Source organism: Cyphomyrmex costatus, unplaced genomic scaffold (genome assembly GCF_001594065.2).
Source record: "Cyphomyrmex costatus isolate MS0001 unplaced genomic scaffold, Ccosl1.0 scaffold192, whole genome shotgun sequence".
In the NCBI taxonomy this organism is placed as follows: domain Eukaryota; kingdom Metazoa; phylum Arthropoda; class Insecta; order Hymenoptera; family Formicidae; genus Cyphomyrmex; species Cyphomyrmex costatus.
In genome coordinates, this window is record NW_017275954.1 from 717,592 (window position 1) to 733,800 (window position 16,209).

Here is a 16,209-nt window from a genome sequence, read left to right on the forward strand (position 1 = left end):
AAGTCGGGCGCAGGAAAGCCGACGCGCGACGGGAAATGTCACGTCGGTCATCTCCGACGGTCGCTCGGCTGCGCTCGGCTCCGCGCCGTTCATACGTTCTCTCGAACGAAACGGTTACGTGCTCGCCGTTGTAAGCGAGAATATTTGGCCCGATTTGGAGACAACGACGTGAGAAAGCGGATATTAATGAAACGACCGAACGACGCACGGTACACTCTGCGACGAAAAACGAGCGGCTTCGTGACGCACCACTTCGCATTTCCGTTTGTCGAATACATTTTGGTGAACGTTTTTATATTATATATTTAAATTTATTCAGATGATATTATTGTTCTAGTGCTCAAATAATACTTTGATAATTCAAAATGATGATATTTCTAAGCCGATCGGATGAGGTTTTCGACAAAAGATAACGCGAATCAATTTCACTCGAGCAAACTGAAGTGAGCCGTTTTCTTCGTTGAACAAATGTTCTAACGTCGAGAATTAGCTCGAAATTCAAAATTGTAGCCTACTTCAATATAATCCTTTTCGAAAACCGCGAAATTTTAATTGAATTTGAGTAATTTCTTATCAAAATATTTTTTTTTGGTAATTTTTATTTTTTTTTATCTTGTGCAATTTAATTTTCGCGTTATTTCTTACTATAAAAAAATTAATGTATACATATTTTTTATATATATTTCTTTATCTTATATAGAATTTGTTCCTTTTTTACAAAAACTGATTCTCTACTTTACATTATTTCGCATAAAAATTATTAAAGCGAGGTTATCGAAAAATTAATAATTTATGAAATCTTATATATCTTTTTACAATTAGATAACATATATTTGTAATATTCATCAATTTATATTTCTAAATATTTATACTTTTCGATAATCTCATTTTAATATTTAAAATTAATAAGTTTTTCGAAAATATTAAATTAATAGGATGTATACAAAAAACGTTTTATAATAAATTTAATTCTTCTCTCTTACATGAAAATTTTAAAGGAATTCATAGAAGTAGTTATAGGAAATATGTAGAAGCTCTATATTAAATGACACTTGTTAAATTGAAATTAATTTCAGTTGAAACAAAAGGCAGATATTGCGGGAAGCTCTTTTTAAAGCGAAATAGACGACCTTTGTAAAATACCTCAACTGACTTTATTTTCATAATCTACATTCATAGTATTGTAATGAATGAATATACAACACATTCATCCATTTTGTCCAGGGTGAAAAGTGCACGGGCACTGAATAACCGCGTTCATGTGAATTTCCCTTGCTACGAATAATCTCTTCATCTCATTTCGATAAAGAATAAATCGTGGGCAGCGTCGTCTAACTAAGTTTCGCTAATCTATTACAAATGCTTTGAATTGTCTAGAATTCATAAAAATATTCACTCTCACACTAAGCATTTACGTCGAGGATAAATAGTCGAGTTCAACGCATCACGCCCTGTGAAGAACACTTTTCACCTAGGACGCAGAAAAACGATATTTACGCTGTGTTTTGCCGTGTAATAAACGATCGTTTCTACCTAAGAGTACAAGGAAAGAATACTGCGTTTCGTCATGTCACACGCTATACTTCACGTCGCGCTTTCTCTTCCTCTCTCGCTCTTCTTCGCGGTAAAAAAAATAGTCGGTATTAGGCGCGTGCGTCATTTAACACCGCCTCCTTTTTTTTTTTCTTTACATCGCGGATACTACGTGTCGGACTGAAACGTATTTAAGGTCACAGCACACCTGGAGGGAATTGAACTTGCAGTCGCTTTACAGTCCGTAAATTCTTTGGTACTTAACACTTTTCAATGTTGTACTCTTAGATATCGCTAATGCGCTGCACAAGTTACTGAATTACAAAACAGAGGCATGCGCGACCCGATTCATTAATTAAAAAAAAGAAAGAGTCGATAACTGTTAAAAACAATTATATTATAAACATATGAAGATCAGAGATGTACGATTAGTTAAAAATATTATTATTCAACTTCTATTGCACTGACTGATCTCGTGATCGGTAACGTCGATAGCTTAGTCTGGTTAATAATTTTCCCATTTCTGTATCACAGTCTTTTGTCACTGTAATAAAGAAATCTGAGTTAACCGACACAGTTTAGCAATTAGCATTAAAATGATATCGATGCAACCGATAGCTACTCCCGTCAGTTTTCGCGTGCATGTGTGATCGAAGTTCGAGAACTGCGAGCTCGAATCCGACGATCTGTTTTTTTTTTTTTTGCGCAAGCAAAGACAAGTATCACGGGTGTCAGCGAATAAGCGGAGTCTTATGGGAAAAAAAAAAAAAAACAAGGATGAGGTAACGTTAGTTCGCAGTGTCTGCGCTATGACGCCGACCGCATACTTTGCCGATCGCATTTCGAGAAACGGTGCTGTAGATCGGATCCGTCGAGCATAATTTATCGTCAATAACATCAATAGTCCTCCGCGTTAGCTAATAAACATTTAACATGTAGCAGCCGATGACGCCGTTGATGTTTCGGGATGTCATAAAATCTATTTTAACATCGTTCCTTGCGCGCATATTCGTCTCGTGCGCAATTGCGCAAGTACAGAATGTTGTACTCGCGAGAGTTATTCGCGCAATATCACATCTCCTTCGATGTCTCAAACAGGATAATCTTTTTTAAGCATCTTCGGGATTACGGCTGCTCGCGTGATCCTCACACGTTTAATTGCTTGAAGTAATATCTGCAGTACACTGACATCATCGTCGGCGGCGCATCAATTTTATGCAATAACTTCTCATCGTTTTCGGAAAATTTCTCTAGCGATAAACTGTATTCCCTGTCGAAGACGCCTGTAAAAATAAAATTGTTATTAGACAGACTAATGCCATAATCAAACTTGATAAATATAATATTTTAATAATCGGATTAATTATTTTAGAAATGTTTATTTTGTAAAGATTGTAATATTTTAATCATGTACATATATAACTCACCTTGATCAATATTCGTTCTTCCTAATACAGTAAATGCCAGAAATAAAATATCTCTGTATATAGAAAACGGATGATCGTCTGTTTGATGTTTACTTCTTTCTAAGGCCACTCTTAATATAGGTTCCGCTAAGTCGTTGCAACGGACATACGTTATCACTGCCTGCATCAATCTAAAGCAAGAAAAAAATTAGTAACTATCCACTATTTGTTTTATATATTTGTTTAAAGATAAATCTGATCGTTTTCTAATCCAGATAATCTTCCTTTTTATATATTTAAATTAATTCTTTCAAAATACCTATTTACACTTGAAATTTAAATATTATTAATAATTTGAAAAATGATTTATTAAAACTTACGTTCTGTCTTCTGTAGGATTTGATTTCCATTGGAGATACATAGGCAAACGATCCATGTGGAGTCGTTCGTTATCCCACATGGTTCTAACGCCCACCAATCCTACAGTTCTTTGAAGTTCTGAATTCTTATCGTTATCCAACCAAAGATCAGGTAGATGACTCGTTAGATTAATCCTTTCGAAGTACCATATCAAATTCCAATATACTATCGGGTGCTCTTGAATAAATCTGTGCTTAGTGAGACATGCGTCCCCCTCTTGACTCAGCACACTTTCTAATTCTTTTCTCAAAACTAATGGATTTAGGTATGGTACGGTTATCGGTTCTAATGATTCTTTTGGTTGATCCAATAATTCTAATAGTGCTCCCATTAAAGGATCATTATTCTTCTCGCTTACTTCGGATCTATATGAAACAAATATATTCTTAATGATAACTTTATCAAGGACAATATCACTTACAGTTATGATCGCTTAGTCACCTGTAATCTAATATCGTAGCTGTGAGGAGAGGTACGGTAGCTTTGTCGCAATATTGACAAACTGTATTTAAGTTCGAATCTTCCGGCTGCCAACCAGCCATTATCTCCTCATCGTACAGGATGGCGGCGCAATGATGGCATCTACTGGCACTGGAAAGCACAAGCTCAATAGCAAGACGTTCCTCTAACTCTCTAGTACCTTTTGGATACAAACACTCTGCGAGCTCGTATAGTGGACACAAATCTAAATTTCCATCACCTGATTGCAAAAAAAGAGATAAACATTATTGCGTAATATATTAGAAATATATGATATTTGTCATTATCGTAGTTTATATTCTGTACCTGATGCCCTTATCTCGTTTCGATCTTGTATGGAATCAGTGAGAGAATCTAGAGATTCATGCGATACTCCGTAAGCTATTTTTTGTTCACGTTCCTTATTTTTCACCGGCGTACTTGTCGCTGAAATGGCTTCCTTTATTTCGTCAAATTTTTTAACCACAGTTGTTGCAGCGGACTTTAAGCTATTCAAACCACCAAGTATTATTTCGTTTGACTTTTTTCCTGTTAAACTCGACGGGCTAAAATGAGAATTAATAAAAATATGGAATCTGGAACCAGCAGAAGAAATATCTTACATATTAAAAATATGTATTTAGTATTTTGTAATAATGTAGAGGCATACAAAAGCAGAACGCACATGTCTAATGGGCATCTATGCAACTAACATACACATTACATACCTGATATAGTTGGAGAGACTAAGAGATTCAATAAGTTGATTCGATGATATTAAATCCTTATTTTTAGCAAATGCCAATCCACCCGTGGAGTACCGTCTACATTTAACGGACAAAATAAAAAAAAAACCAACTCAAATGCGCATGCAAATAAATAAAAATAAAATTACATTCCTCTAACAGTGTGATTACAAATTACGCGTTTATTTATCACTTTTGTTATGTATATATATGTAATACATAAGTATACATAATAATTTACTTTTTTCATCGATATCATTTGTTACAAAGTTGAAGTATAATCTATATAAAATCATTATTCTGCATATTTTGTTTACAAATACAAAACATAAAGTAGTCAAATTTTCTAAATGTATTGTATCACGTCACACTTTTGAGGAATTAAAACGTAATCTATTACGCGAAGTGTGTTATTTGACTACAGACGATGTGCATGTTATTGATTTAAACATACACACAAATATCTTACCCGAAACTAAGTTTAAGACTAGATCCTAAGCTAGAGAGGCTGGACGTTACACTATCCTTATTCTGAGACCAAAGACTGCTTATTTCCAGTCTCTCCTTTTCTCTCTCCTGTTCCCCTTGTTGCGCCACGGAGTGAGGCATCGTCTCACTCCTCTGCAAATGCCCACCCACCGTCATGCCACTTTCATCTACTGCTTGATGAAACGTCGCACTACGTGGGAGGATGTTGCTGTAAAGACATATTTTATATATAGAGTGATTTTGTATTTAAAATTATATATGCAAAAGGAATGCATATCTTTGAAGATCACAAAGCATGAGATACAACTGTCTCTCCACAAAAGAAATACTTTTATTGTGCTCGCGATTACTTTGATTACCAGTAACAGTCTCCCATTAAGTGGTTATGAATTATATTTCATATATTCCTTTTTTCTCTTAAGTTCATTTTTATTTTAAGAAAATATCTGTTCTTTTAACTATAACTTTTTCAAAAATGATTCTATGGTATATTACTTCTAGACTTCATTTTTGTTCTCGTTTAAATATTTAATATTTCACACATGCGAATACGTGGAGTATTTTCGTACCTTCTAAATAAGAGCGGCCCTCCTGGTCTCTCTTCAGTCGTATTATTTAAAACGGTTAAAGTACTTGTTGAGCAATTTGAATCATTCTCCTCGGAAGGCGACACAATCGGTGTTTCGTCATTAATGAGAGCACCCAATGGGTCATTTTCCGTAACTGGTGTGCGTATGGGACTTTTTAAAGGCGATTCGACACTGCGCGTTAGCCTACATGGAAAATATTACATCTACATAAGCCTATACATGCAAAAATTAGCATCGTAAAATTCAATACGGAAAGATTAATTACGTAAGATTTGACGATGACAAAATGTCTACACAATAAATACTCGCTTGCATCCGCTACTGTAATACTAATAAAACAATATAAATCTAAAGAACAAGCGGTTCTAGCGAATGGGGCAAACCTGAGAGAGCGACACTAACAAGTCCTAACAGTGACTATATAATAAGATACCTTGGATTACTCGGTGTTTGTTCCAATTCGTCCGACTGTAAGATACTTAATGTTGTTTGATCTTTCACTATGCTATTCTGCCGAAGGAGCTTAGCTTTTAATTCGAATGCTCCGAATCCAGGTAGATCTGACACAGAACTGCCTTTAGTGGCTGTCAGAAAAAGAAAGAAATATTATTTAAAAACGTTTACGTGATTTATCATGTGTAAAAAAATCTACTTACAGTCACTGTGCGCAGCTTCGGTATCCTGAGAATGGGAACTGTCGAGACTAGACCGAGAGAGCGCATGTTCCATGCATTCAGTCTTATCGGTGGTTAAGAAATCTATTGTAGAGCTCAATCGTCTTCTTGCACTCTTTTTCCCAGCTTTTTTAAATAAAGCTGCACCGACAATAACGTTTCGTAATTTGTTCCACATTAACTGACTTGAATTTGTCATATCGGAAGGCCAAGTTGCCTCAAGAACAGCCTGTACATACAAATTTCTCAAGATAATTATGAAACAATTTATATATATGTATATATAAATGTGTTTTTTATGGTATTATATTTACTAGCTAAAAAAAATAGACAAATTACCTTGTTGTAAAATCCGTACGTTAAAGCGTTAGGTTGAACACCACTGCGTTTCATATGGAACAATAATTTTACAGCTAAAACTGGTTGCCCGTATACCCCACAAAGTTGCATCATAGCTCTGTAGCATACCTGCAGAAGTAACATATATTCGTTTAAAAAGCGGATTTATTTTTTAAGTGTCAAACTTAGTATTTGTACCTCTTCCATAGGATCGAGACGTAATTTCTGCATTTTGACCAATATCTCATAAGCCTGATGCAAAACTGCAGCAGGTTGGCTAGAGACTTGTAACATGGCCGGTAAATGTAGAAACCAAAGACTGTGACATGTACCAAGTAGGCATCTGCCCCACCTGTCGGGCATTGCAGCCTGAAAAACATCACACATGCACATTTGCTTGTAAAAATATTTTTTCATACAAACAATCGTTTTATTTACTTGTTTTCGAGCCATCCTTTGAGCAACTTTGATTTCATGCTTCGTTCTACGAGCCATAGGACTTCCAGGTACCATACCAAAGGCACTTAGAGAGGGATTCTTTAAACAGAAATTCTTCTGAGGCCTCATTAGTTCCGGATCCAACTTGAACGATTTGTATATTATTGGTGTTTGATTTGTTCCTGCTTCAGGTGGAGGTATAAATACTGTACGTTCACTATGTTGAGATTCATCCAGTTCCAAAAGCGTTACTGAAAATTATACAAGGATTAAAAGAAACCATTACTCAATATCTCATGTATGCATTAATAATAAAGAAATTAACTTGAACTTTGTACCATTTTCCTCCTCAACTCGTTCTGTGCATTCATCGAAAAATGCTAATCCTGCCATATCCATATCAGATACGAAACTTCTTTCTTCTATGAACCTATCAAATTTACATTTTGTCATGAGTAATATATATTATGATAGAATTGACGAGAAATAATGTAAACTAATTCACCTGATAAACATTTGCGTTCTGACAAGCATGGTGTAAAATTTAGCGTGGGCTTTATCGCGACTTCTCAAAAACGCTTGGATATTAAATAAACTTGTCGGATCTGTTGTTCCTACAGTAGGCGCTTTTGTAATCGGTAACAGATAACTTCGATATCCTTTGAGAATCGTTGCCATGAATCTTAAGAAAGCATCCTGTATTTCAAGTTCTAAAGCTTGCTCTTTTCGTTTTTGTTGAAATTCTCTATCCACGCTAAAGTCTTCATCTCCTCTATCTAATATAAAAATGATATATATAAATTAATGTTCATATATTAGTATATATATAATAGACAAAAAAAGTAGTAAAAAAAATAAGTAAATAATAATATACCTTTTTGAGAACAGCTAGTTCTTCCCCATGAAATTATTTTGGAGGACAAAAGCTCTAACCAATTTCTAAGCTGTCTAGCTGCCTTTTTAGGCAGTAATTTTACGTTCAGATACTTTTTATCGTCACATATCGCAATGTTATTCGTATCCAAATTTACACAGTTGACATCAGAAGGAGGATCATATAAATCAAAGAACCTTGAATCTACGCCGATCAGGAATGGTAATGGCGCATGCAACACCTGCAATTTAAATAATAGTTGTCTTTCCACTTTTTGTATATAGTATAAAAAATATAAGCTTAGTTACCTCTGCTAATCCTAGAGGACACAATGGTATGTAAGGACATTGCCATTTAAAAGGAAATAAAATCATGGCAATGGCTTCACTGACGGAAGTTAGTACATCTGGACGCAAAGAGTGAACCAATATTTTCTGTTCGGTCAATATTAATAACAGTATTAATAAACAATTGTCGGGTCCCAAGTTTATCAATAGTTGTCTAAAACTTGCGCCTGATCTAGGCAGAGCTAAATCCTCTGGTTGAGTCAAGATTAATCTATCCTGACTACTGAGTTGTACCAAGATTCGTGGACGTTGTGGACTCGGAAACGGTATGTCGCATAAAAAATATGAGATATATTTCTCAATCGGGACATTCTGTGGTTTATCGTTCACCATGCGGTGTAGGAAAACTAAAAATTTCTCGAACGTGTCAAAAAATGGCCAGTGAGACAATATACATATAGATTTACTAATATTCAGTGATTGGCTCGCGGGATCTGTGTACTGCAACCTTTCCAGTTCCAATATACTAAGCTTCTTGAGTATACCAAATCTTTTAAACATCTTCATTTTCACTTGCGGCTTATCTTTAGTTATCTCCATATTATCTGAAACGAAAAAAAGATATTATATAATGAAATAGAATACACGGAATATTTTTTTACTCGGTATTATATGTATATAGATTCGTGATTATCTACAGAAAAGTCAAAGATTATATCAAATTAAGATTATAAAATATATTTGTACCACTGTTTCTATTATTTTCAACTGTATCCATGATCTCCTGACTATTTTTACAATTTGAAGTATCGGGCTCCATTTGAAGCTCTTCGTAAAACGTTATTGCTGAACCATATATTTTTTGAGCAGCATCGGCAACCGTCAAGACGAACGTCGAGAATACTGGCTTAGGTTTACACGCTACTTTAGGCCAACATTCTATAGTCGCACCCATCGGTAGACAAAACATGGCGACAGAATTAGGAAAGACGAAACTGTTATAATCTACCATAGGATATTTGTAGAGTATCGCTGGTTTAAATGATACTAAATTAGCGCGATTCATAGATTTCTTATAGCACAAAAATACGTCGCTGCCCAGCATCCCTTTGTTCAAATTCTTATTAATAACACAGAAAGCGTGTGGCGGGCTCTCTCCTTTATTTGTTAAGATAACGCAAATATCCGTAACCACAAGCGAATTGCAAGGCATTTTCCGACTCGCTCGTCTATATGTTACAAAAATTTTTGACGTAGAATTATTCACATTCGCTATGTGGCCTTTAGGAGTCTCTAATACCATTTCAGCATCTTGCATTATACGTTCTTTTCCATCATATATTACACCTACAAAGTAAAATGACATTTAGATGACACAAATAATAATAATGACAAATTTGGTTACTCGTATATACATACACACATATATATATTGCATTAAATTAGTACATATTAAAAGTTAATATAAAACTTATACTTTGTAGAAAGTATTTAAATGCATAACAGAATCAACTTTGACAATGAAATAATACATGCAAATGTAATAATATGACAATATCATTACTGAATATATAATATTTATGTACTTTTACGTTTAATTTTAATTCCATATACATATATATAATGGTTTTCAGTATGCACTTATCAGTGTAATGCAAGACTGAATTCACTAGATATTAATTTGATGTTCCTCTCTCTTACCGATGTCAACCAAGGGAGGTTTATCCCGCCCTCTTCTATAGCATAAGTAACACTCATTTGTTCGTAAACTCCCATGATTCAAGTCCGCCGGAAAACCGGATACCGTATATTCTAAGAGTGTATATCCCTCTGGACAATGTTCCCCCAGTGCAGGGAATATTACGGCAAGATCCGTGATAGGAGGTGGCATGTGCATGTCTTTAAGATGAGTGCCTTCCTGACACCAAGCCTCCAACTTGTCGTTAGTTTCATTATCTTCGCTAAGCCCGTCATCCTGACCAGGTAGACCGGCAATAACAAAATAATCTGCTACCCTTCTGTCATCCATATTTTCTAAACAGAACAGATCACCAAAACATCCAAAAATTCTTTTGATTAAACTTTATTTTCCATATACCTCATAACGTAGGTATACGTGTCAATTTTATCTGGCTACTGAGGACGTTTCTGTACATGGCACTAAACTTATTGTTCTAAAATCTTTCTCACATAAGTAGCACTCGATAAGAGCATGCGATCTGTCGTTTCCTAGGACGTTACGAGACGTATTCTATATCTTATATATCAACAAGGACAGTTAACTCCAACACCTTAGATATGATACCATTATTCGAAACATTGTAGTAACTGGTTCTGCGCTCCCTCATAGGCTTTTACAATCTTATAAAAATATTTTGTCTACCCATCAATCAGGGGTCCACTGCAACAGTGAAGTATTTCTCGGCGCTAGCCTGTGTTATTGCTCGGATAAAGCTCGGTCGAGTCGTTAAGGCGCGCGTCGCACAATTTAGAGGACAATCTCCTGAATCTTCTGAAATCCACCGGAAAGCGACGGTTTATCGTTTGCGCCCACTTTACGGAGTAGATGTCCACGTTAATCGCGCGTCGCCCCACATCCTCACCTCGCTTTCTCGATTAATTTGTAAATAAACCGGACACGGCGACTCACTTGCCGACGTCGACGCCCGGCAGTTCCGTCGGTAGTCGTCGCGATCGCATATCCCTCCGTGCTCTCCGTGTTTTGTTGCTCTCCCTCTTCAGAACGGAGTCATAGGTTAGACGTCACCACACGCACACGCGAGAGACGGAGTTTACACAAGCGCGGCCGCGGACGACGTTGCCGCGCGTTGTCGTGCGCGACTGGCGCGGAGGTTGGCGGCGCCGCGGAGATACGGGTGGTCACCGTCGCGCGAGTTCCGCAGCGGTGACGCACCGACAAAATTTGCGTTGTTGCGTCCCCGTGACCGGAACGCACCTTCGCCAACCTTTGCAGGGATCGGCGGCGGCGGCGGCGGTGGCGGCGGCGCGCGGTAGTGTGTCAGATGGCCAAGGAGTCCCCACTGGCCCGACTGGCCGCTGGCAAAATGGCCGATGACCGTGGCGATGGCGCGGCTCCTTCGAAAGCGGTCCCGCGACGCGGAACCGAGATTGACGAGCGTGCTCCTCTCTTCGCGCGCGATCGCGACAGCGCGGTGCGTGACCTCCGGGACGACGAGTGTGTGGTAGGCGCCGCGTCTCGCATCCTCCGACTCGGATCAGCTCAGACAGCGCGCGTTATGCCTCCTTTTTTCGTAACTATGTCTCTCTCTCTCTCTCTCTCTCTCTTGTTTTTTCCCCTTTTGTTAGAAACGTCAAGTCCCCGGGGTCATTCGAATCTCTAGGAATAAACAGACGTAAACAAGAGCCGGGATTTCGAATACATGACGCTCAAGGATCAATTACGCTAATTATGCGTCGCGAGTTCGTCTAAACAGCCGCGTGGCAAGATTGCGACGACACTTGTGTGCGACTGTATCCTCGACGCGCCGACGATAAAGGATAGGAATTTGTATTATGATTAACAAATCAGCTGCAGGCAATTATCTTGCAGCGAGATAGAGTGTTTTCCGTTTCACGCATGATACGCATGACGTATCATTTTATTCTTTTTATTCACCGAATATTAAAGAAAGTTAAAATAATGCATCACGCGCATCATGCGTGAAGGAGGGATGCACCCTTTAATTTAAAAAGATGTAAGATTATAACAATTTCGACGTGTAATGTCACCTGTTATATTCTATTTAATTGCGTTTTACTTTGGGTATTATTAAATTGTATAATTTTTGATAAAAGTATTATTTAATATTTTGAAATAATTAATGCACACACATAATGTAAAAACGATAAAAAATAATGTTTTTTTGAATAATGTAATATTATGTATATTGTAACATTTTTTTAATTAAAAAGGAATAATTTGATGATTAACAATGAAATCTGTAGATATTGTCACTTGTTTATAATATTTACTTTTAGAAAATCAGAATAACAAAATTAAAATATTGAATGCCTCGTTGCAAATTTTTTTATCAAATTATGTTGAGAACATAAATAATGCACTGGATGTCAAGAAAGATATATGGAATAACATTTTGTGTTACTAAAAATGGAAAGCTAAAATATTCTTTTCATGATCAACATGTGCTTCCAATATTTTATTTTTAATCTTTTTCTGACACGTCAACATATAATTATCCTCGTTTCAAGCGTAAAAAGAAGTGCATAAAAACACAGAGATATATGAGTCTATAGATTCATTATGGTAATTAAATTAATAATCTTTGTTTTTCTATTAAAAGGCTAATTCTGTCACGCTTGTCTTGCTTTTCTGTATATACATCCGTTCATTTTAGCTGCATAATTTGCATTTTTAAAAATAATTATAATAAAATAACTATATGTTTCATACGTTATACATATATTGCAAATAAGTGTATTATATAATATAATAATAAGTATAATTATTTAGATATTTTTATGTCGTTAACAATATTGATGGTTGATAATATTTATCTATATATTTCAATGATCGACGATCGATTATTTAATTTGGTATCATCTTGCAAATTTACCCAAGGAGGTAGAGGATTACCGATGCATGATATTCATGAATGCTCCTGCTTGATATGCTCAGTATGATCTATCAATAACGAGTCACAAAGTGAGTTAGTCTCTTTATTTTATGATATGTATTGTGTGAATTTTAAGTAAGAGTTATTAATAGCAAATACGACATTTAACATCAATCCGTGGATACTTTTCATGGTGATATTGGTGACAGATTGGTTGGTGATGTTTGTACCTTCAACCTATTTTTAAGGTTACATTTTAGAATTCTGAATATATTACTGTTCTCTGATTATTCGTTCTAACTTCTTGATATGGTTGTAAATAATTCAGACTTTATCCCAATGTTTTGCCTTGATGATTTTGAATATGCCTTTTTAATTATTTACTTCTGAGTTATAGTGATTGCAATTGTATATAGGTTATGTTTAACACAATCTTTACAAATGTAAACAGTTTCCTTGTAATGTTAAATTCCAATTATATTTAAATTTAATTAATGTTTGTAATTTTTATTTTCTAGTTTTTACTGGTGAAGAACTCAAGACAATGTCGTCTTCATGCATGATATTACGACGCAGTATTGCGACTTCTTGCGTTTGTAATGGAAAGCGGAATTTTCGTAAATTCCTATTATATGGTAAACGTGGCAGTCGCAATTTCAAAGAACAACAAATGAAGAATCCAGATCCTTACATACCAATAGATAGTAAGTTATTAGTTACAATATGTAACATTTTGGAGGTAGATTATCTTGATAAGTCAACATGATCTGATTTTATTTGTATATAAAATATTTCGTATATATAATAAAATAAAGAGAGAAAAGGATTATAAGTGATGTAGAAAAATTGGTTTATAGAAAAATTAGAGATATTGTATAATAAAGTTACTGTATTAATATATTAATAAGTTACTATAAATTACAGAGAGAGGTGTAAGGGATATTGGATACCAGATTGGTGATAAATTTGTTACTGTGCCAGAGATGATTCCTGAATTAATTGTTCCTTCATTAGAAGATTTCAAATTAAAGCCGTACGTATCATATAGAGCGGAAGGGATTACAGAGCCTGAATTCACTGCTCAAGATTTGTTTGATGTAACATATTCTAAAAAGATAAAAGAAGACTTTGCAAATGGTCAGTTGGACGATAATGGGGAGCCGTTAAATCCTAATGAGTATGAAAAACTCACGTCGCAGCAAGCCAAGGAGCAAGCTGGAAAAACGGGCTGTGATCTTTTCTCTGAAAAGAAAAAATTGTAAGTTCTGGTAGGCTTTTTAATTTATAACACTAATGTAAATATAATTTCTTCTGTGGATATATATCATGTCAAAATAAAGAAAACTTCTCATGCTTGAAACACATTAATTTGGATCTCAATCTGTATATGTTTTATTTAGAACTCGCATGTATACATATGTCGACAATTTTGCAATTTACAAAAAGTAACTACTTACTATCGTATATGACTGTTGAAGTGATAGTATGTGCGCACTTTGCTAAGAGCATGAAAAACGAAATTTATTACATTGTATATATGTATAAGCGATCATTTTTCAGATCATTTTGTTTATTGTTTTTTTTCTTTGCGACAAATTGTCTGTAATGGCAGTCAGTGTTTGATAGCAAATAATTACTTCCGCAAAACGGATTATAGTCTTTGTTTTTAAACAGATTACATATTTCTAAAACGATAGCTTACATATAAAACAAGTAATATCACATGTAATTGTCGCAGAATTTTCCGTCGAAGTCGTATAGTTGTTTGTATTTTGATGGATAGGTAAAATCAATTTATTGCTACCAAACTTCGTACTGGATTTCTATTTTACGCAATCCAAAGAGTTATGTGAGTCCAGAAAAGAATTCGCAACAATACCGAAATTGATTTTCAATTCCTGAGATTCATGGATATCTTGCATTCCGTTTGCAGATAGTGGATTTCATTTGCGATTAGGCTAACTTAACAGTTATATCTCACTTATCAAAAGATTTTTGAGCGAAGTTTGATTGTTTTCTGTCGGGTAAAAATGGCGAAAAATTTGAATAGTAAAGTCGTTGTCAGAGTTGTGCGCGGCCGGTATTGCTTGCTACTGACTAGATCACTAGGTTCTAATAATATATGTATATATATGTATATTGTTTTTAAAGTGCTGTATTCATATCAAATGTACAAACGGTTTCGTAATTATTATTGTTTCTCGTCAATGTCTCCTAATTAATTATAATTACGCAAGAAGCTCATAAAACGGAGCTATCGAAATAGAAAATATTCTGTTTAGACGAAACCATATTCAGAGGATATCAGTGAATGATTCATGAAAGATACTTGTATAAAAGTAGTGTGCAGCTGTTAGTACAGTGGCTATAAACGTTTCTAGAAAGAGATAACATATACAAAATGCAGTCAACTTATGCTTACGTAGGAAATGAATCATAGTAAATAATTTATTTAAACATCTTTAAAGAATGCAGCACTTCTGACACATTAGCTACTATTTATCGCTAATATTATTGTTTTTCGTTATTATTTTCTCTATATTCTATGGTCACCATTGTGAAGAGTGGAAGAGGAAAACGTCTTTAATTTTGTACAATGGAACGTTCATTGAAAAAACATGACAAAAAAGTTCTTTTTGACCCGTGTCGTATTTCCACTCTTCAATTAAATTAATGGAAAAGCGATAATGGCATAGTACTTGGTGCTCCGCTATTAAAAGAACTTTAATCCTATTTCAGTCGCTGTTATTCTTTATCGTCAATATTTCGTTTTTTTTTTTTTCTTATGTCTTATTCTATAACGTACTTATAATATCTTGTCAACAACTTGAGCATTCGCATTTCTCTCACTCATTGGCAGTACAGAATTATATCCTCTAAGGATTTATATCGCGTAAATTCGTAATATATTCTGTTATTCGTTTTATACATATGAGCGGTTATAGAAATGAACGAGCTCAAAGCCATCTAAGTCTATCTGAATCCGTCAATTAAAAACTCCACAGTTAACAATACTTAAAAAACCCACAGTTCTCTATCTCTCTCCTTCTTTTTCGTCATACTCTCAATAGCGGAGTTTATAAAGCAAGTCATATGCCACTTGCTTTTCAATTAAACTTGATTGGTGTTTTAGTTTGTTAATTATCAGTCTATGATATAATTGGATATTTGACTGGTAGAATCAGTCATTTTAATAAGGCAGGTATACGTGTTACTGTATGATAAAGATTCTTCTGCATGAGAACTTTATTGGGGACACATACATATGTATCCTATGTATACTCATGCAGATGTACAACATTGATAAGTATATTTTTGTGAAATGGAGTATAGTAGTGAATGATTTGTATAGAATGTTG

At 35.1% G+C, this 16,209-nt stretch overlaps 2 protein-coding genes across 7 annotated transcripts; one reads left to right on the forward strand and one right to left on the reverse strand.

The window, feature by feature from the left end:
• Nucleotides 1–253: 253 nt before the first annotated feature.
• On the forward strand, nucleotides 254–14,133 carry mRpL41 (mitochondrial ribosomal protein L41). Of its 4 annotated transcripts, none has more exons than XM_018538157.1 (3): nucleotides 254–282; nucleotides 13,369–13,554; nucleotides 13,775–14,133. In XM_018538157.1, exons 2-3 carry the CDS (start codon nucleotides 13,395–13,397, stop codon nucleotides 14,110–14,112), a joined length of 498 nt encoding a protein of 165 aa, XP_018393659.1. In that variant the 5' UTR covers nucleotides 254–282; nucleotides 13,369–13,394; the 3' UTR covers nucleotides 14,113–14,133. The 4 variants fall into 4 exon arrangements, with proteins under 4 accessions (XP_018393659.1, XP_018393656.1, XP_018393657.1 ...); XM_018538154.1 differs by lacking the exon at nucleotides 254–282 and adding an exon at nucleotides 12,815–13,098; XM_018538155.1 differs by lacking the exon at nucleotides 254–282 and adding an exon at nucleotides 12,815–13,063.
• Nucleotides 2,161–10,353, reverse strand: Crag (DENN domain-containing protein Crag). 3 transcript variants are annotated; one of them, XM_018538151.1, is made up of 19 exons: nucleotides 9,957–10,284; nucleotides 9,003–9,602; nucleotides 8,277–8,860; nucleotides 7,969–8,209; nucleotides 7,600–7,870; nucleotides 7,433–7,524; nucleotides 7,095–7,345; nucleotides 6,855–7,025; nucleotides 6,657–6,785; nucleotides 6,300–6,546; nucleotides 6,077–6,227; nucleotides 5,623–5,826; nucleotides 5,034–5,261; nucleotides 4,547–4,642; nucleotides 4,146–4,384; nucleotides 3,801–4,059; nucleotides 3,320–3,724; nucleotides 2,961–3,130; nucleotides 2,161–2,816 (listed from the first exon to the last, which is right to left on the reverse strand). In XM_018538151.1, exons 1-19 carry the CDS (start codon nucleotides 10,282–10,284, stop codon nucleotides 2,680–2,682), a joined length of 4,803 nt encoding a protein of 1,600 aa, XP_018393653.1. In that variant the 3' UTR covers nucleotides 2,161–2,679. The 3 variants fall into 3 exon arrangements, with proteins under 3 accessions (XP_018393653.1, XP_018393654.1, XP_018393655.1); XM_018538152.1 differs by lacking the exon at nucleotides 4,547–4,642 and having other exon boundaries at nucleotides 9,957–10,353; XM_018538153.1 differs by lacking the exons at nucleotides 4,547–4,642; nucleotides 5,034–5,261; nucleotides 5,623–5,826 and having other exon boundaries at nucleotides 9,957–10,353.
• Nucleotides 14,134–16,209: the final 2,076 nt, after the last annotated feature.

What these genes read in the sequence shown, in the direction of transcription:
- mRpL41 (XM_018538157.1), top strand. Translation starts at nt 13,395, where the DNA reads ATGTCGTCTTCATGCATGATATTACGACGCAGTATTGCGACTTCTTGC. An exon ending in TCCTTACATACCAATAGATA is followed by an intron (nt 13,555 to 13,774) that starts GTAAGTTATTAG and finishes TATAAATTACAG; the next exon opens with AGAGAGGTGTAAGGGATATT.
- Crag (XM_018538151.1), bottom strand. Translation starts at nt 10,284, where the DNA reads ATGGATGACAGAAGGGTAGCAGATTATTTTGTTATTGCCGGTCTACCT. An exon ending in GTCCTCTAGGATTAGCAGAG is followed by an intron (nt 8,210 to 8,276) that starts GTAACTAAGCTT and finishes TTTAAATTGCAG; the next exon opens with GTGTTGCATGCGCCATTACC. An exon ending in CAAACACCGAGTAATCCAAG is followed by an intron (nt 5,827 to 6,076) that starts GTATCTTATTAT and finishes TTTTCCATGTAG; the next exon opens with GCTAACGCGCAGTGTCGAAT.